The sequence below is a fragment of the Blennius ocellaris genome, assembly GCF_963422515.1.
Source record: "Blennius ocellaris genome assembly, chromosome: 1".
In the NCBI taxonomy this organism is placed as follows: domain Eukaryota; kingdom Metazoa; phylum Chordata; class Actinopteri; order Blenniiformes; family Blenniidae; genus Blennius; species Blennius ocellaris.
In genome coordinates this window covers 12,342,717-12,363,254 of record NC_137650.1, presented here as the reverse complement: position 1 = coordinate 12,363,254, position 20,538 = coordinate 12,342,717, and the positions used below count along the sequence as shown (strand labels likewise).

General features: G+C 42.8%; 2 protein-coding genes across 4 annotated transcripts in view; both read right to left on the bottom strand.

Annotated features, from left to right (window-relative positions):
- akap13 (A-kinase anchoring protein 13) overlaps nt 1-9,143 on the bottom strand; it is an 86,182-nt gene extending 77,039 nt beyond the window's left edge. For all 3 annotated transcript variants that reach the window (XM_080500652.1, XM_080500653.1, XM_080500654.1), the window contains exons 1-2: nt 7,661-9,143; nt 4,239-4,327 (exon numbers count right to left, since the gene is read on the bottom strand). In XM_080500652.1, coding sequence (XP_080356778.1) covers nt 4,239-4,327; nt 7,661-9,005 — 1,434 coding nt within the window. In that variant the 5' untranslated portion in view covers nt 9,006-9,143. The remainder of the gene's footprint in view (nt 1-4,238; nt 4,328-7,660) is intronic.
- Nucleotides 9,144-9,184: 41 nt separating this feature from the next.
- The window catches only part of LOC308148919 (A-kinase anchor protein 13), a gene marked incomplete at its 3' end in the record, with an annotated part of 57,302 nt that continues 45,948 nt past the window's right edge, over nt 9,185-20,538 (bottom strand). The window contains exons 6-9 of the mRNA XM_080520490.1: nt 14,309-14,492; nt 9,985-10,174; nt 9,330-9,710; nt 9,185-9,229 (exon numbers count right to left, since the gene is read on the bottom strand). Coding sequence (XP_080376616.1) covers nt 9,185-9,229; nt 9,330-9,710; nt 9,985-10,174; nt 14,309-14,492 — 800 coding nt within the window. The remainder of the gene's footprint in view (nt 9,230-9,329; nt 9,711-9,984; nt 10,175-14,308; nt 14,493-20,538) is intronic.

Here is a 20,538-nt window from a genome sequence, read left to right as displayed (position 1 = left end):
GGCATTTTAGAAGCGTGAAAACATCTTTTTTTGAACACTGGTGTGACCAGAGTGGGGAAATTCTAAAACCCTGGCTCGTGTCGTAGACCCATAGAACTAGAGTTATACGGGTTTATAAGTAGGATTCTACTTCAAAATGTCTATGTGCTTTGTCTTCTTCTGCATTTTTGGTGTTTGGTGAGTCACAGCGCCCCTGAAGTCCTGGCATGTGTACTACATGCCCTGAAGCCTCGTGTTGAGCCGAGTTCATAGTGACGTCTGGACAGAATTATTTTTGGAGAAGGCTGGGGAGAAAAAAGATTATTATTTTTTTTTTTTTTTTTTCATCATGTGGATGTATTCTCAACCCACTCAATTAGAAGATGTATGAGGCGTGGGGAGTTCCTGCAGCTTTGTATACATTGTAAGTATGGAACGGGATGAAATGGAATCACACAAAAAGCCACAAACAAATCAATCCAGGACTCTGAGCGTCACACAGCAGCAGGTGTTTCATACTTTAGGAACACAGTGTTGAACCACATTACCCACAGTGTTTTAAACAGCACAAAAACATTTGAGTCCAAACTGCTGTTTGGTGGGTTTGAAAACTGAAGCTGGCTCTACTGCTACCAAACACCAACATGTAACAGCATCTGAAGCGAGGTGTGTTGGATTTAAAATTTGGAATCATTTCACGTTGTGTATAGACTTTCCGTAACGACTTCAAAATTAATTTCTTGAATCCATTTTGCTTGTACTGTGAATTTACCAATCAGATGTTCAATAAAATATAAATTTGAACAACAGGGATTCGGAATGGTGTGTTCTGTAGCTATTGGCTGTAACACCCTGGAGACCAACACTGGTATGAGAATTATATAATTATTAGACTATAATGGCCACTTGCAGCAGGACAACATTAGTATCTCTCCAACATGATGAAAATTCCAACAACAGATTCACAATGTCGATGTTATCAAAGAGCCAGCTCCAGGTGTTCCAAACGTCCTGGCCAATGGAGCAGACATACAGATATTAGACAGTACTACACACTCACTTCTATGTCTCTTCACATATAGTGTACATGCATGCGGCTGTGTGGACGTTGTATCTGCCCGTGTACATCAGCAGGACTCGCAGCTGTCGATGGGAAGCAAGTTATTCCGCTCTGATGTGGGAGTCGGCGCTGCGAACGTTACGGGTCAAAGTGTCGCTGTGTCAACTGTAACTAAACTCTAAAATAAACACAAAGAACGTGCTGAAAACCTCCTGGACTAAATTATCTGCTGTCAGCTTGCACTCTGTCAAAACACTGACATGCTCTTTACGATTCAAATTGCTTCATTAACCTTGCATCTCTTTTCATGCTGCTGTCACTACAGTCTGTTATCTCCTCAGGTTGCTTACGTGCTTCACATTCACTTATTGTACTTTGCTTATATTGTACTTTTTCTGCTGTGAATAATGATTGCTGCTCTTGTCAGTGCTTCACACACCTTTTATTTAGAGTTTGTTGCTGTACGGTTTTGAGGATGCCTCTCCAGCATATGTTCACCTCATCAGATTCAAATGGCATGTCATTATGTCTGCCAGGAGGAAGCTCCACTGGTGCCACTGAGGGAACACCTCCCTCTGCTGGCGACCCCACCTCTATGCACCCAGAGTGCATCACGTCCCCCCCCCCCCCCCCCCCCTTCAAACATCTGGCATTCAGAACAAGCCACTGACCCTGACCGCAAACTCAGGAATAAGCAGAGCCACTGCAGTCTATGGCTGCAGAGGAATCCGGCAGTCAGCAACATTTGAGAGCACGAGCCCGGCCCCACTGAAGATCGCATCCATGTGCTCGGTGGCTGAGCAAATGAAGTGCCTAACAAGTCTCCCACAGGACCAGGCATGGGGAACTTGTCGGGAGTTTAAAGTAAATCAAATGCAAAGGTTTTACTTAAAGGCACTTGAGTGGGTAATATATTCCTTCTCAAGTGGCTGCACCAACTTAAAAAAAAAAACAACAAAAGAAAACACAGGAAAAGCTGCGAGACTTCACTCAAAGGGAATAATGTTCCAGACAGCTTTGCTCCTGAACTCTCTGCAAATATCTCTGTGGCACATCAAGCTGCTGGTGAGAAAATCCTGCCCGTCTCTCTCGGCAGATCCTTTATTGGAAAGGTTTTGCAGTCCCTGTCTTTTAAAAGAGAATTCCATTTTTTTTTTTATTAAAACGCAAGACATCCTTCAGAAAAACTTAGTAATAAGGACCCACACAAACTCTAGGTATACTGACGCATCAAAAACAAAGAGAGGAGCCTGGCTGAGGTTTAGTCATAGCTCACATTTTGGGCATATTTTCAACACTTTTTGAGCAGATTTTTTTTTTTTTTTTTTTTTTTTTTAAGAGAGCTGCAGTGTACTGCAGTCAAAGTAAAGTAGCATAGGGATGTCCCACCTCTACTCCGCCTGCACACACCAGCTGGTAGACAATGAATGCAGCCCACACTGAAGAGTAGGTGACAGTCGTAATGGAAAGCCTTGAGCTGATCTGCGATTGTATTTGGTTTGAGACGCCTGATGGTGAGAAGCTCAGTACTGGGTAAAGTACAGCGGCACTTTACAGCAGACATGTTCTTACTGACTTGACCAGGCTGTACACGGCCTTTTGATTACCATCAACTGTGATCAGCATCCTTAAAGAGAATGACGCAGGTAGAGAAGAGAAAATGGACGTGACGTTATGAACCATCCAAACCATCAGGTAATTTTTTAATCAAAACTGCTCTGAACCAAGTCTGAATGAAAAACACTACCTGTCATCTTCTAATAAAGCAGCGTTTCACGTTTTGCTATATAGCACATTTACCCTTAATTCATCCATATTTCTTTTTTCCCCACAATCCATCGTGCCAGTATGGAGAGCAGAGAAACCCAGACATCCCTGAACGCTGCAACTTCCTCGAGCCCCTCTGGGAGAGCTGAAGACACTCCTGGACCACCCAAGAGATGTAATCTCCCCTGAAAGTCCCTGGCTGACCCCAGTGCCTGCTCCCAGTTGGACGTGACTTGTAGACCCTCCACCAGAGAGGCGACCCTGCCCCAAGTGGAATAGTTAACATGGTACCGTGCTCTTCAGAGCTACGCTATAGGGAGCAATATGCTAATGGTCGTGGAGAGGTCCAGAGTCATAACACACACAAAGAAGACCCAAGGAAATAGAAAAGACAGAGAAACAAACACATAACTTCCCTGGGGACCAGTGGGACCTGAGCTAAGTTTGAGTTTGATGTTTGCTGGGTAGAAAACGTGAGCCGGTTGGGCTCAGCCCAAACAAGCTACAAGGGAGTCAGAGCATCGTGCTCCCTTACAAGAAAAACTCTTCAATAATGCTGTTCTATATCGTTTATTGTTTTTAAGCATTTAACTTATTCCCTTTGCTCTTATTATATATCTGTCATGTTCCTGTATATGTTAAACATCTTCAATTGCCTTGTTTCTGAAATCTGCGAAACAAACATAGTTGCATTGCCTTGCCCCAGTTTGAAGATTTTTAGCTTGGGCAGTCTGCTTCTCCTCACACAGTACATTTACTCACTTCCACGGCTGAAACACATATCCTGCAGTAGGCTATACGTTGCAATCTCACAGGCCAAAAGCACGAACAGATGTTCTGCTCCATGTGGGAAAATTTCGAAGGAGCACCACTGAGCTGTGGCAGCTTTGTTAGAAAGGCTAATATTTCCAACTTCCAGCATGTATCCTTAATCTCTGATAACATATCAGGGTCATTTTTATGGGTCAAAGCAGTAAAAACATGGCATATATGCGTTTAAACCTAAAGATGCTCTAAGAACTGTAATTCCTGCTGGTCTTGTTGGGATTTTGCACATCTCCCAAAGTGAATTAAAAAAAAAAGTGAACTTAAACCGAAGCCTTTCAGCTGCTGAGATTTGTTCATGAGCATATCATTTGACTGCTTTAACAGCAGGCAGCGGCTTTGAACTTGTCTTATATCAACATGCACACCCGCTGCAATCGTCTGATAACCCCCCGCTGCTATTATTCTTATTTATGGTAAAGTCTCCAGAGAATTCACCTCGGCTGCCTGTTTGCCGAGCGCTCCATCGGAACGTCTTCGTGCCCAGAGTCACTTTGGGCGCTTCGGAAAACAATGACTCATCTCAGATTTGCGCTGATCAATCCCCACTTCGGCGGCGAAGCAGAGCTCGACGGCCCCACAGCCACGGCAGAGGCTTGAAACGTACCGTGGAGAAGTGCGCTCCCTCCGTTGGGCCATCGTCCTCCGCCTCCACCGCATCACTCACAGCGTTCCCACACGTGATGACATCCACCTCTGGAGAAATGCACACAGCGTAATGCAATCAGACAAATCTTCCAAAAACAGGAATCAATAACAAGTGTTGGGAGCAAAAGGTAATGAGACTTGTCTGGCTTCAGTGCTGATAAACTGATGAGTTATTGGCCACGTACAAAAAGCTCTGTACCTCCGTTTATTTATTATTCAAACTTCCCTGAAAGGCAAATTTCCCACAGGAACAATTACTATTTGAATGTCAAAGAATTAATCACGCCTCAATAGAAACGGTACAGTTTTTTTTCAGGACCACAGGATCACGAGACGGATTAAAAGAATCTATCTCGGCGTCATTATGTAAGCCAACATGACGTGATGAATGTTGGGGAGAAAGCGGCCGACGATGTGTGGTTCTTAAGCATCCACTGCTGTCAGAGTGGATTTTCATATACGGAAACAACAGAAAGCTTGTCCTTCCTTGCCTGTGATGTTACCTGATGCAAGGCTGCCGGCGTGTTGTAAATACACCCACAGATTCATAATGACACCCCGCTCCCGCAGCGTGACGCACAACGCTCACCTTGCCCTTGACCTCTCTTTATTGGACTTGGGGTCCAGCACAATTATTCGTGATGAGTGAAAATTGCTCACAGAGAGGAGCTGGAAGTTCACTGGAAAAGACTGGCGATTGTGCAGTTCTCACTTCCTCCCTGGCGCTCGCTGAGGCTGGCTCGCGTGTGTTTTGTTTAACTGAACTCAGCCTCCTCCGAGCTGCTGTGTCTGCGACTGGCTCACATGTGTTGGGAATGTGACCGTGTCTGCTGACATACACTGCAGCCAGAACACTGTGACCAGAGCGAAAGAGGTGGAGTTATTTCTCGGGGCATTAAAAGAGAAGGAGGATAACTCTCCGCATCGGTTATGTCTGTTCAAAATTTGGACAGAGTGGTACTAATGTTAAACTCATTAGCTGAGCCGTCCGGACTATTTGGGTCAGTCTGAAGCTGCAGACAGCTCGCGGTTCAAAGATCGTAGTGCAACACAAGCACTGTACATACAGGCTAATGTTCATGTAACTTCCAATGAGAGAACGTTCACAGGATGGCTGAGGCCCCATTTAAAGTGCATTGTTTTTGTTTCAGGAAAGTTTCGTGTTTACACAGCAATGTTTGGAAAACGATGTCTGTTTACAGCTGGACAGAGGACGAACGGACAACAAGACAAAGTGGCAACAAGCTCATTCACATGCATGCTTGTATACTGAGGCACCGTTGACACAACGATCGACTACAAACAGCATTGTTTTTGCATTTTTGTCTCACAAAATGTTTTACATTCAGACAGCAGCATTTTTTTTAAAACAATCACGCTCCACACAGAAACATTGAACAATGTGAAAACACTGTCGTCTTTATGTCAGGTCACTATTCTGCCTGTTTACTTATGTAATAGAGACAGCCATGTATGCACACAGGCAACAGCATAATGTAAACATTCAAGCTCCTTTTAACTGCCGCTTTGTTGTTTAGAACAACTCAGTATCAGCGGTATGCAGGAAATGTGTCTCTGCATGTGAGCCAGATGATGGTGTCACAAAATTATTGGAAATGCACAGGCATTACTCTGGTATTTGACGGTATTGTTGTTGACATGCTGGCACATGTGACTGTGACACGTGCTCTTAAAAAGTGTTATTGTCTGTGATTCCAGACATTATTGTGTAAACTTATAGCCAGAACGCAACAAAAGCTTCATGTTTTCATTTATGAAGGTTGTGCAAACAAGGCAATTTTGTATAGTGGTAAATGATTACCCGGATGTTACTGTAATACATTGTTCCAAACACTGTGTGACTAACTCAGAACATGAATAGAAAGGGAATCATTTAAAATTGTGATCATGGCCTAAGGTAATGAAGATGTGAAAAAGCTCAGTTGGTTACAGTTGCATAATAGGTCATAATGTATTCAAGCATCCCTTCATGAACTGCTGTGGTCAGAAGAGTGAGCTGAAGTTAATTAGCGCATTTCCCCATAACCACAAGTGTATTTTAAATTGACCTCCTGCCGGGCCCGAGCACCGGAGAGCTTTTTGAATATCTTCCCAATTATCAATCAGAATGGAGTGAGACCGATGACAGTACAGAGCTGCTCCCTCAAGGCGACGCCATCAAGGTGGAACCGCCTATTGTCAACAGCAGCTTTAAGCCGTCTGTCTTCCTCCTGCACTCTCAAATCCATTTATGTCTGAAAACAAGGACACTTCACTGTTTTCTATGATGGACAAAAACATGGTTTTCAGTTATATGTTAACAAAAAGAAATCAGCTTTTCATTTCTGTCAAATGGACGTTCGAGCAGAGGTGTCACATTTTATTTCAGGGGCCACGTACGGCACAATTTGGGACCGGATCACAACAATAGTGCCATAATAGCCTTTAAATATAAACTTACAGTTTAAATTTAAAGTTAAACTTAAAGTTTTTTTTCTGTTCTGTGGCATAGAGTTTGTTTGAAGAATTGATTTTTATTTTTTTTCATAAAACCTAACAAGCACCAAGAAACATGACTATTACAAAATTCTATTGAAACTTTCTGGTGCAAAATACAGTGAAATGTCAAAAAAAAAAAAAAATAAAAACTTCCACAATAGCTTATAAACTTACCCATGACAGTCTGGCTTTGAGGCTGGTTTGGAGTCCCGTGGCCCGTTTTGGCCAACGGGCCTTATGTTTGACACTGTCATGTTTTAGAGGGTTAGTTAAAGGGTTATTTAGATGGATTTTCCACAACTGTGGTGCTACTTACAGCCAGTTAATTCAGAAACATCCATAAATGCCATTTATTATTACCATGATCATGTGAGTACTGAACTGTGGATCGGTCTTTGATACATTTTGTGCGCCAGAAGCTAATGAGCTTGTTATGACTTTCCCAACAAAACCATCTGCTGCTCCTCGATGGAGTGAGAAGGGCATGCACGACATGCTTCTAGATCCAACCAGAATGTGTTCTCCGCAAATTCAAATAAAACATTTTAATGCGTTCGTGTAGGCCCTGGCTATTGTTTCTTTTAAAGGGAAATCCCAGAATTTTACTTAAAGTTGTAAAAGTTAAGACAACTATAAGTGAAATGGTAAATGGTCAATAAAGGGACAAATAGACCCATAAAGCCTGGAGACCCAAGCACAACAACTCTATACAACACCAAAACATCACACCATGATGTCCTATAAAAGCAAAAAAGCACAATTATAAACAGCAATTCACTTTGAGAGGCTTTCGTTATTAATCTCCACAGAAAGGCTGAATTGGACCATGAATAAGACTCTCAACACTTCAAAACAACGTGGAGAAGATGAAGTATGACCTACCTTGTATTGTGCTGCTGCAGCTCTCCAGCACTCCGTCCACCACGTCACAAGTCTTTGGGTCTTTATTCGTCGGGTCCTCGACATGAGGTTCAGTGGATGGTTCAGCGTCGGAAGAAATTAGATTAGCGCTCATTAAACTTAGATCAGAAACTGGCTTCTCATCCGGTGTCATATCGGAATCATCCTGTTTGAGTTCCTGTAGCTCATAATGCACATTCCCAGACTCCTCTGCTGCCACCACCTCAGATTTATCACTGGCCTCTATGAGCTGGACCTCTTCCTCCTCCACACTGATGGCTTTGATCTCCTCTGGCGCTGAAGGCTCAATCGCGACACCAAGGTCTGAGTGGTTGGACTCCAAAGTTTCACTTTCTTTAATCCCAGTGTCTTCACTCTCTGACACTGCTGGCTCTAACGACACGTCCTCTTCAGAGGGTTCTGGGATGAGATTCTCTATCCCCTCGGTACTCAAAGCCTTCATTGTCTGGAGGGAGTCTGGCTCAGTGCCATTCTGGTTACACCGAATGGCTGCACCGTCGGTGCCAGGCTCCAAGGGGAGCTCTCCATCCACACCGAGTGAATTGTCGTCACTTTCATTGGGTTTTGAATTGGACAATTCTACCGTGTGGGTCTGAAGAGAGTCATTGTCCTCCATTGGGCCATCCTCCTGAGTAGGGTGGTATATTTCTGTTGTAGAGCTTCCAACCGATCTGAAACTTTCATCTTCATCACTGGAGGCGCCATGGGTCACACCAGAATCCTGCTCTGCGGTTGTTTTAGTGAGCATCTTTTCACAGTTTAAGGGCTCACTCTCTGTATCCGGCAGGAAATCCCCAGAAGTTCGGCAATCGGCTGTATTGTCGGATTCATTTACTGGCAAATCCGTAGTTGTGTATCCAGAGGTCTCGGCTGTGTCTTCACCGTCCCGCTCTTCACTACTCGCTGCTCCAGAACAATTCCCAGAATGACAAGTAGTTTGCGGAGCCAAGCCCCTCTGCTGCTCCGTAGTGTAATCCTGACCAGCTGTTTCCTGGTTTTGTTCTGGGCTGTTTATGTCTGGTGGAGGTTCCCCCTCATGGAGGCCTTCTATCAGGAGAGGTGGAACAGCAGAGTCAGTCTCCTTCATTACATCACCCGAGTCTATCAGCGATGGGTTGGGGAGGTCTCCTGGGGTTGATGCAGACTCTGTTAACTCTTTACTTCCTACGTTCTCTTGCTCTACAGAGAGTCCCTCACAGGGTTCCTGGCTAAAAGTTTCTTTCTCAACATTGTTGTCTTTCTCCTTCACTTCCGAATCGGAGCAGTCTGAAGCATCGGAGCAGTCTGACGACGGCGACTGGCCCATGACTGGGACTTTAGTCTCTTCACTGGTTGTTATTAGCTCTGCTGTTTCTGAGTTGGTCTCCACCTCCTCCTCCTCCTCCTCTGCCGCCTTCTCCTCCTCTTCCCTCCTCTTGGCTGCGCTGTCCTCTGTTTCCTGCTCCGTGCGGTCCTCTCCCTTCTCGGCCTCCTGTGCTTCCCGGATCACAGTCTCTTCTCTATCAGTTTCCTCTGCCTGTTTACCGCAGTCTGTTGGTGGGAGGATTCCCACAGTGAGGCTTTCCCCTTTACTCTCACTCTGTGCTGCTTCACTGCTGTCACACAAACTCAAACTCTGGGTGGAAACAACAGGCTGTTCTCCTCCTCCTCCCTCCTCCTCCTCCTCCTTCTCCTCCTCCTCTGTTTGGCAGTGTTCTCCCCCGGCTTTTGAACTGAGACACACCCAGTCCTCTGGGGAGCCCAGGCCATGCTCCTCGGGGGTTACTTCTGATGTCGAAAGGCTCTCAGGCAAGGTCCGGTCTTTCTCTGCAGTCCAAGTCTCACCATCTTTACAGCTTATAGCACTGTCGCTTCTCAGTGGGGGGGTTTCCACTCCTGTCCCTTCAGTTGCTGTCGCAAGGCACTCTGGCTGCTGGGATGGCCCCAGACAGGTGAAACTCTCCTCTATACTTTCACAACAATCAGCAGCAGCGTGCAGAGCCTCAAACTGCAGCTCCAAGACAGAAACTCCCTGAATACAAAAAAAAAAAAAAAAGAGAGGGTAAACGTTAGCTTTCTCTTGGGGGAAACCGACTGTGCTGTTCTCGAATTCTTATCAAGAGCCGACTGTATGATTGCATAAGGTGTTCCACTTGTTATACAAACTAAGTTTGAAGGTTAAAAAAAAAAAAAGGAGGGCAGTGCAAAGACAAACAATCCAACAACGTGCAGCAGCAGTAGCAAAACTCCTGAATGAAGCCGGTATGAGTAAGCGTGCTTTAAAATGGCAAAACGGCATGAGTCACCTTGGTATGGAGATGGCATATCAAGTGCAGCAGCTGGTCCACGCTCTCCTGGAGGGTCGGCGTGTCGCGGGTGGGGTGAACACCGAGGGTCAGAGTGTGCGTGTTCAGTATTGGTAGGTGGCAACACACCCGGGCATCTGCAGAAGCCAGCTGGACGGTGTCTCTGTCCTTCTCTGGGTCGGTCTCGGCCCTGCAAGTGAAATCAACAGATTACTCTGAGGGGTCTGTGGGTCTCCGGTTTTGCTTTTCAAGCACTTTAGCAAGTAAGTTCCTGTTTAAGTCTTCAATAGCTTGCAACGTTCAAAAAGGTTCCAGCAGTAGTGGCCAATCCAACAAGAATGAGACTTGCCCTCAAAGTGGTAAAAAAACACACACACAAAAAAAAAAAGACCCTACAACGCTGAACTTAGAGACCATTCTTACCTGCTAATCTTTCCAAGAAAACCTCTCTCCCTGCATTTGCTTTAAGTGTTGAAGGTAAACTATGTGCGGGGATTTTTTTTTTTTCGCCGCATGAAGATAGTGCTTTAAGGAGGAAGACACCTCCCAGCCAGGCTGATCTGTTTGCGTAATCCTGGGTGGATTGCTTTAGCTTGGAGGTCTGAAAAGCTGAGGTCACCAGGCAGACAGCAAGTGACTTCACTTTTCATGAGGGAAATGCAATTACCAACACATAAAGAGCGAGCGAGGGAGAGCTGGAGGTCGTAAAGTAACTTCAGCGTGAGCCGGGCAACCAGAAAGCTCGCTAAGTAGTAGTTGTCTTTCAGCTCATGGCATCTTCATTTCCTAACTAAGTGACAACTATTCAGCGGCAAATAAGTGTGGCGCTAAAATGTATCAAAAAGGGTCTATTTCTACATTAAGCTGCGTCTCAGACCATTTGCTGAAAAACTTTGCTCTATTATCCTCTGTTGATCGTCGTTTTAGCACCAGGGACTGAAAGAATTTGACCTCAACCCTCATTCGGAGAGAATGTATTATTAGGGATAATACCTGGCAGCTCCAAGAAAACATATAGAGATGCCCTTGTCAATGAAGAGGATTCGATTTATAATCTTTATTTATCTGAATATCTATTCCCTGTGATGGACTTGCTTGATAGGATTGGCTCCCAGCTGCTATCACTTGGACAAAGGAGCCTATACTTGTATTTTGCCACCAGTCTCAAGAGTTTGGACTCCTGCTTCGTTTGCTTGTATGCGCAGATAAAAAAAAATTAAAAAAAATCTAACAGTAATTTGTGATAAGAAAGATGCCACACTGAGCAAAGCAGTTCATAAAGTAATTCAGAGAGCAATTAAACTCGTTTTGGGATGCTTTGAATGACCATCGTAAAGTGTATATGACGGCAGATAAAAATCCAGCCAAACCCGCAGTGTGTTTGGATTAGAGGTGTGTGATGTCGCTATGACAACAAGCCGGTGGACACAAACTCCGGGTCTTTGTGTCGCAAAATAGTTCCCGATTACTCCAGATTCCCTTTCAACAAATACTCTCCGCCCACAAGTTTTCAAGCACCAGACTGCAGCTGAAAGTGCAGAGCTGGCCCGCAGTGTGACTTGCTGGGGATATTCTCTGAATTCTTCTATTGTTCTGCGAGGACAACAGACAAACAACATTGCTGTAGAAGGAGGAGGAAACACGCCATCTGCCCTCTGATATATTGACATGGGAGTGTTTGTTCAGAGAGGAGGGCGATGTTCACTCCAGCCGGGAACTTACATCACTGTCACATTTTGTGAGGACAGCATGAAACCACTTTTGTAGGAAGCTCCCCCCCCCCCTTTCTTTCTCTCACTGTCACCAAGATATAAAATTCTCAATTGTTTAGTACAGTTAAAAAAAAGTTAAGATGTCTAAATGTTAACATGCAACATGTACTGTATGTAACTGAGAAAGTTCATAATGTTTCACTGGACTATCAGACAGTATGATGCATTATAAAGAAGTGAAGAACCGCGATAGAAATGAAATTTAATTGACTTGAATGTTGTCATTGTGCACGCTTGAGTTTTTCACCAGGTCCTCCAAATTCCTCCCACAGTCCGAAAACATGTTTTTCAGGTCGACCGGTGACTAAAAGTGCTTGTGCGTGTGATTGAGAGTGTGTGTGTGATAGTATCTATTTGTTTTGTGATCTGCATAATGTAATGTGTAAACTGCCTCTGCCCTCTGTTGGCTGGGACACTTAAGTTGGATAAAGCCATGAAGAAGCTCAATGGATAAAAGTTTATGTACAATCACTCAAAAAAAAAAAAAAAAATCCTACTTTGAGTGTCTTGGTTGAACATGTCACAGTGTACATGTGAGCAGAATTGTCTTTGAGTTTGTTGTATTTTCTTGGTTAATTAAAACCAATAAACCATAAAAAAAAAAAAACAGTGAAAAACAATCCATCCTAATATTTGCAAGAAAATCCTCATTTTGAGTTAAACTTTAATATTGACATATTTACATTGCATGATAATGGTTAAATGTCGTTTCTTTTGGATCACACAGAACCCACTGTGGCGAGAGTGCTGACCACTACACCATCAGTGGAATGAAATGAAGATAATCACTAATGTATATGCAAGAGGAAATGTCAGTTCACAACAGCATTTTTTGTTAAGGTTTCCTATGAATATCAAAACCTTTTTTATTTAAATTCTTACACGTCCTGCTTGATCGGCTCAATCAGTGACTCCTTCCATCTGGCAAATGTTTGATTTTTTTCTTTCTCCAAAAGAGGATGCTTGTTTTCCTTTTTGCCACTAAACTAGAAAGCAAAAACGTCTAAAACACCAGGAAACTGAAATGGCACAATGGCCCTCGTGCAGCACTCAGTACCACATCAAAAAGGCATCTGTGAAACATTTGTGGTGCTGGAGATGTCGTGTCAGCAGGAGGACACGCGAGAAACTGAAGGGCTTGAATTTATCTGTGCAATCTGGGGAAAAAAAGGACCTTCTTCATGGGAAACTTAAGCAAAACGCTCAAGTTGTACAATGCAATACCATACAGTTAATTTTAAATCAGATGACTGATATATTTGCCAACTCACATGTGATTAATAATGCAACGCATTTAATTTGATCATGTGATGGTCCCAAAATTAAAACTCGAGCTTTCTTGTGACAGAAGAACAGTTATAGGACTAGAACACTGGAAATAAATCGAAGAGAAAACATTTTCTTCTAAATCTCTTCCTGCGAGCATGATTCTTCATTTTCCATAGTTTGGGTTTGGTTTCCCTCTTTCCAATAAGTGACCAACCACACAGTTGAACAGCAAAACAAATTAGTTAAGCTTTATGGCACTGGTTAGATTTGTGAGCATCATTAATCTATAATTAGCCCTTTTTAATGAGAATGCCATTTTATGAATGAAAAATGTTGATGCTTCACTTATTCAATAGTTGAGGTATCAGGACGTTTCAAAGTTGGACACTTTTCCTTGTAATTCTCAGTCAGGAGGTAAAAAGGTAAATGAGTCTTACCTTCACAGCTCTTCTACAGATAAACAGAAATAAGTATTGTTTTGCCACTTCGGTGTATGCATTTGCTTGATTTTTCAGTTTTATTTACAATTTAGAGGCGAATAAGGAGATTTTCAAAAAAGTCAGACGTTAATTTGAGGTGTCTAGAGCATTAACTTGCAGGAAGCTAAAACTACATTGACTAACATTTCTCATCTCTTTCAGACTAATTATGACTGCCGCCACTCGCTCACTCTATACAAGTGTCAATTCAATTTCGAGTGGGCTGGACCAGTAAAACAGTGGCATACTAACATTTAAATTTTAACTTTTAAGTTTTCCTTGCTTTGGCAAGGAAGTTTTAAAAAAAAGTTTATGTTTTTGCAAAATGTTTCACTATAATACCAAAAATGCCAACGATTTGGCTTTATGTTTGACAGCCCTGCTTGAAAATGTAAAAACTTAATACCTGACAGTGTTGACTTGAGTGAGTGAAAATTTTAATTAGAAGCAGCTCGATATATTCATGCAATTGTCATGATTAACTTGCAAACCAACTATGGAAATCCTAGCACAAATTCAGCTTTAACTGATTTTGAATGCAACAACCTGGAGCTTAAAAATGTGCAAAACATGCCACATGTATTACAAAAATGTTAATATTTCAGTTGTTAATAAAATTGTAATTTAATAGCATAATAGCAAATGAAGGCCATTAAAAGGAACTAACAAACTAAATAACGTGTCATCTGACCAACAATACAGCAGCTGATGGCATTTTAAAATAAAGAAGTGTAACGAAATGTAAAAATACCAAATATTAAACGAACGACAAGAAAAACCTTCTCTGACAGAACAACTACTTACTCATCGAGCGCTTCACGGAGGTCTTCGTTTCCCCGTGACTCCGCGATGGTAAACGGGGTGTCGCCTTGCCGGTTGGCCAATCGCAGGGCTTCCCTGGCTCCGGGCTGGCGCAGCAGGAAGCGCGTGACCCGAACGAGACCTCGGCGTGCCGAGAAATGCAGCAGAGTCTCTTGTGGATTCAGGTCTGAGGAAGAGACGGAAGACCATCAATGACCGGTCCAGGAAGAGACGAGAGGAGTAAGACGCACACGCGCGCCTCCACTTTCTACAGCGTCGCCTAATTTAAACCGATACAAGGTCCAGAGGGACGCAGTAAACAACAGACTGTCACACAGTCACAGGCTGATGAAACCTGCACTCCTCCCTGTCCAGCTCTTCGCACCAGGGCAGGTATCAATCAGGCAAAACTGACCGCCAGTGGACATTAACACAGAGTTCAACGATATGCTGCTTCCTCGGAATGTAGGGGGGGGGGGGGGGGGAAACACCCGGCCAGCATCTGGAACTACGTTAAAACAACAAATAAACAAAAGCTCCAGAAAAGCTGCAATGTTGTGAAAAGTGCATGCAAAAAGGGAACAGACTGTATTAATATTATAAAAACATGAAAAAAATATATTAATTGCGAAAGTTTTCAATTTCCGCATCTTCAAAACAGAGTTTAAAAAAGTAGCAAGATAGTCTTGTGCTAAAAAAAAACCCACCAAGGAGAATGTCTCAGAGGTACCGAGCTTCGCTGTCAACAGTTCAGTCACCAGACTGACAGGCGGAGATGAGAGGGGAAACTCTTTTAAAAGACTGAAAGCACATTGTGCACAAACTTAAGAATAATGCTTCTAATAATAATGCTCCACAAAAGTATGAAAAAGTCTGATTTCAGGAGAAAATCATTTTAAGATTCAAGGCAATCGAGTTAAATCTCCGAAAATAGCCAGAAATTACACACTCGCCATAGAAGGAAGATCATTGATGAGGGTCCATTGTCTATGAAAACACTTCATGAATGCAAGCCTGGACTCGCCCATGCAAAGAAGAGAGGAAGTATAAAGCAAGGATCAGATATGACGTGGTTTGAGACCGGCTGGGATTCAGTAGAAAAGTGTTATGTGAGTGAATAAATCTAAATTTGAAGTTCTTTTGAAAAACATAATGGGTGCAGAAGACCAGGCAGTTAGTCATGAGTGCACAGTTCAAAAGCCAAAAGTATATATTTTTTTAATATGGAATAATATGCACAGGCTACAGAGCAATGTTTGTATGAGAAAGTTCACTTTGTTTTTTATTTTGCTCCAATGCCAAAACCACTTTATAAACAAATTCCAACAGCCAATCTGACCAGTGTGAAGTCCAAGAAACACTATTAAAGCAAAAATATACAACATATATATATATATATATAAATATATAAAAAATATATAATAATAATAATATAGTATATATATATATATATATAATATATATATAAATATATATAAATATATATTAAAAAGAATTATAATTTAAGCCACCTCATTTTACACCGTTAGTCGCATTCAACGCTTCCCTCCTACATCGATGGTGATTTCTGCCATGTTGGGTAAACATGAGAGCAACTTGCGTTTCTTACCCAATGACCCTTTGACATGGGGACGGCGTAAAATTAGCACTTGGACCACAAACACTGGGATTGGAGGAAAGACTTGTGACACGGAGTAATTGCAGCTTCTTTGCTAAGAGAGGAATTACAATCACTTCTGTTGAAATGACTCTCGATTGAATGGAGGCTTTTGTTTTTTGTTTACTGCTTACAAAATGTCCCAACTTTTTTGGCGCTTTGGGTAGAAATGCACTCCGAGCAGATTTACATCACAAGCACACCAGGGTCTCATTTGTACGTCCATTATTGGTGCGGTAAATCAGCAGAACTCCTACCAACACCTTCAAACGCTGGAGCCCGGAAATGATGCATCAGTGCAAAGGCAATAATGTAGATTCATGGGGACACCGACACACACCGACACACACACCGACACAGCAACACACACCTCTCTGTACAAGTAACATGTTGCCAGTGAGGCTACTACCAAAGCGTCCAAGCTGGAAGACACTTGGTCATCAGAGCAATCTTCCCATCTCCGGCTGTATAAGTGCTATTTAAATCTCTCTGCGAAAACATTTTGTGGGTTTACTGGGGATGGCCAAACTTTCCTGTTATTATTAATCTGTTTTACTGCCCAACCGCTGGCAAATTTATAGTCAATATGAAAGGGCATGCTGACATAAGGATGCCCTTGTTTAAATGAGTGGGAAATGGAGTCCCGGAGCGCCAGGAATGATGAATTTGCAATGAAAAACGGGACGCACGGACCACTGGAGAGAAATAAAACCCACCATAAGTCAAAAAAGTTGACAAATTAAAACACTCGACAACATGCGAGCGCCCAGATGTCTTGCAACGCCGAGTCAGTAAGCTGCGCGAAGAATGCAAATGTTTATCAAGGAGCAAGAAACTTAAGGGAGAGGAAGATAACAGATCTGCAGCACGGCTCATCGCAGACTTCTCCGACAGACTCCCTTCACAGGTGTGTATTAGAAAGACTTTGAGTTTTCCGCGTTGGTTTGCATCCATCTTCACTTGTGAGGGCGAAGCTTCTCTTTGTGGCTCTTATAGGAGCAAAATGACTTTGTTCAAATACATCTGGATGCCGATAGATTTATGTGCATAATGATATTTGTTCATCTGTAGCAACTGTTTCATTTCAGTGTTGAGCAGAGGTTTCTAACCCAAGGCTCTGGAGTCACACCAGGCTCTTTCGCCCCTCTTGTAGTGGCTTCATGATGCTTTCACAAAATATGATGTGCATAAACATTTTTTATCCAATTTTAATCTTGTTTGCATACCAGACTCATTTTCAAAAGCAGTTTTTGTGTCTTAGCGAGAATAAACTGGGGAAATGGTTAAAGCTCATGGAAAAAAAGCTTAAATAAATAAATAATAACGAAGCAGTGGTGGTGAGAAACGGCTAAAATGTAAACATGGCGAAAACAGAAAAAACTGCTAAAACTGTGAGAACATTAAAAAAAAAAGACTGAAAAACTTGATTTAGCAGGTATAATAGGCAAATCAACTTCAAACAAGGCTGCTAAAACTGCTGAAACAGCTGTAATTGCATATTATATATAATTTCTTGGTATGAAAAGTGGCAAAAACTACTGTTTTGTTCTTAAAGGTTGCAGACCCAGGGTCTAGACTAACTGGATGACTGATGTTGTGTGTTTTATTACAGAGGACTAATACAGTCCTACTCAAGGTTATGAATGCTCCACAGCTTAAGAGACACCGTGCAGACAAAAAGCTGAGCAAAAGCAAGACAATGTCACTTGTAAAGCGAAGAGGCCCACTTACAGGCCCGAGCACGTCCAAATCTGTGCATGGAGAAATGCAAGCCTGCACGAACAAACATCCTTTACATGCATAGGATTGCCAATGTGCATCCAGACAGACAATTCTGCACAAATCTTTTTTTTCATTCCTACAAGAGCCCTATAATTCTCTTCCTGAGGAACACACACACAAAAGGAAAAATCAGCTCAGATCTGGAACCTCCTCTGAAGTCTGGTAATCTGCCTTTGAACCGTTAGAAAAGGGTGAAAACAACAAATAAACTGAAAAGAGCAGCAGGGAGAAAAAAAAAAAGTGAAAGGGGCAGAGAACACATTTTCCTTTCTGTTCCCAACCCCACAATAATCATTAGGCAACATTCACAATGCTGACTGTGTGTGCTGATGAGAGGTTTCAGTCCGTTTACTGTGGGCCGGTCTGAACCGGCCTGCCCTGATGAACCTCCAGCTAATTGGTCGCATTTAATGCTCCACTTGGCCGAGCTGGGCCGAGAGACTGGAATGCGAGGCGCCAAAACGGCAACTGAATTTATTTATTTTTTTTTTATAAATAAATAAATAAAGTTCCGTACTGGAGTTTGTTCCTAGCTTTTGAAAAAAAAAAAAAACAGCTGCCATAACGGCCATGTCATTGTGACACAATGAATCAGCTGAGACGTACATGCAGGCGGAGCAGGAGGAAACTCCAACACGCCGTTTGGGAAGCATCGTGGCAACTATGGAAGGGTCAAGTGATTTTATAACTCCCCATCCAGACAAATGATTTGACCTCATTCTTTGTCAGGAGGAGCGGAGCACATAATTAATATTCATTAAATAAAAAAACAAAACAATAATACACTGTCTGATTACACTATCAGAGCAGTTCAACTGGAAAGAAGCAGCAGCAGCAATAATTAAAAAGTATCCAGTGCAAAAGCAGGAGGCTGATGGATGGTACAACTCTGTTGGGTTTTTGTTTTTTTACTTTAATTGTTCTGAACGTCCGACTTGATGGCAGAGATTGAAAGAGAAAGAGTGGGCAACGTTTGTAGTTTTTTTTTCGATCATGCTGGAGTTAATGGAGCTACTGTGGGAAGATCTATACCTGCAATTTGTCCTGCCACCTTCACCATACACTCAGGTGTTTTATCTCCACAGCTTTGCAGCTGCTTTTACCGGATGGTGACACAGTTTGTTGGGATGAGCTCAAATGTACAGTAAAAGTCAAGGAGCAGCTTGTGGAGGGGGTATTCTGAGAAAAAGGTGTCGGCATTGACGCACGGGAACTTCAGGGGTTATATCCTGAGTGATGATGGACGTGCTGAAGTCAAGGATCAGGTTTGTCCATTTTGTTTTATTGAGGAAAGGCCACCACTGCACCTCCCGACTGCTCTCTGGCAGATCAGCTCCACGATTTTGGTGTCGTCCATTATTCAAGAAATCTTACAAACTTTGACAAATATGACGGTGACAGGCGCTACAAAATATGATGAACGCTACAAAGCCGCGAGAATCTCAATGTCTTCCTGTACATATTTAATGTAAGCTGCCAGTACCGTCAAGTTGATGAATAAATGAAGCTAACCCGAATCAGAAAGATCTTCACTGTATGCTCAGCATACGGGGCATTTGTTTTGTGATTTGGGGATAAGAGAGATGCACATTAATAATGGAATAACCGAGAATTGAGCTGAAAGTTAAGAGACATTGTATTGGATTTCACCTCGTCTCTGCGAGGCATCGTTTGGACGTCGTTTCCTGCATGATCTTTATTGCCGGGGTGTGTCGTCGTGGGAGCTGCCTGCAATCACGCTTCAATTCCTGTCGCTGTCAGATTATCTCAGGTCATATTTGATCACAACAAATCCATCTTAAATGCATCGGACAAAAGCCATTTACACGTTTTTGCTCATGTTTCATCTGTGAAACTCCAAAGTTGCATAACGTGCAGCTGCCTTCAAATACAGTTCAAAGAGGAGCAAATACAGCCTGCATTTGAAGGCTGTTATATGTTCACAGCCTTCGTATACAACAAACATTCACTTTTCATTTGGCATCATATATTCCTAAGCTACGATTTTGCTTTGAACAGTTTTTCACAGTGAACATTGAAATGTTTTGCTTTATTTTGTATAATTGAACCAGCAAATGTCCAGGTCAATAGTGAGAGTACTGAACCTGAGCAGAGGAGGCTACAACACACTGAGAGGAGCCGGTTGAGGTGGATCATCTGATCGAGATGCACCCCAGGTCACCTCCCTCGAGCGGTTTACCAGGTGCGTCTGATTGCGAGGCGGCTCCAAGGTCGGCCCGGGACTCGCTGGAGAGAATAAATCTCTGATTTGGTCTGGGAGCACCTCGGGGTCCCTCAAGGGGAGCTGGAGGAAGGTGCAGGGGACGGAGACGTATGGCTTCCATTGCTCTCTATACTGCCACCATGACCCCTCAGGACGAAGACGGACGGATGGATGGATGGATGGATGGATGGATGTGCACCCAGTGCTGCTAATGTGCTAATAAACTATAACTGATAAGTGCAACTTTTTTTAAAAACTTGGTAACTATAATCACTCACTAATTCTTAATACAATAGTGAACATTATAGTGACCTTCATCCATTCAGGTCTTATTGGAGCCTACGTTACTATTAGTCCCAAATCTACAAGGGTTTCAACTGAAACACAGAGCTGAAAAAAAAAAAAAAAGATAAAAGGAATTGGACCAAAGTTACAACTCACAAAGACCTTTGACTTTCCCATCAAAATGTAACGCGTCGCCCTTGAATCTGTTTTGCAGGTGACATTTTCTGAAGTCGCTTCTGAGAAAGAAAAAGATGGAAAGGAAAAGCTAAAATAACTGGTGGTCTA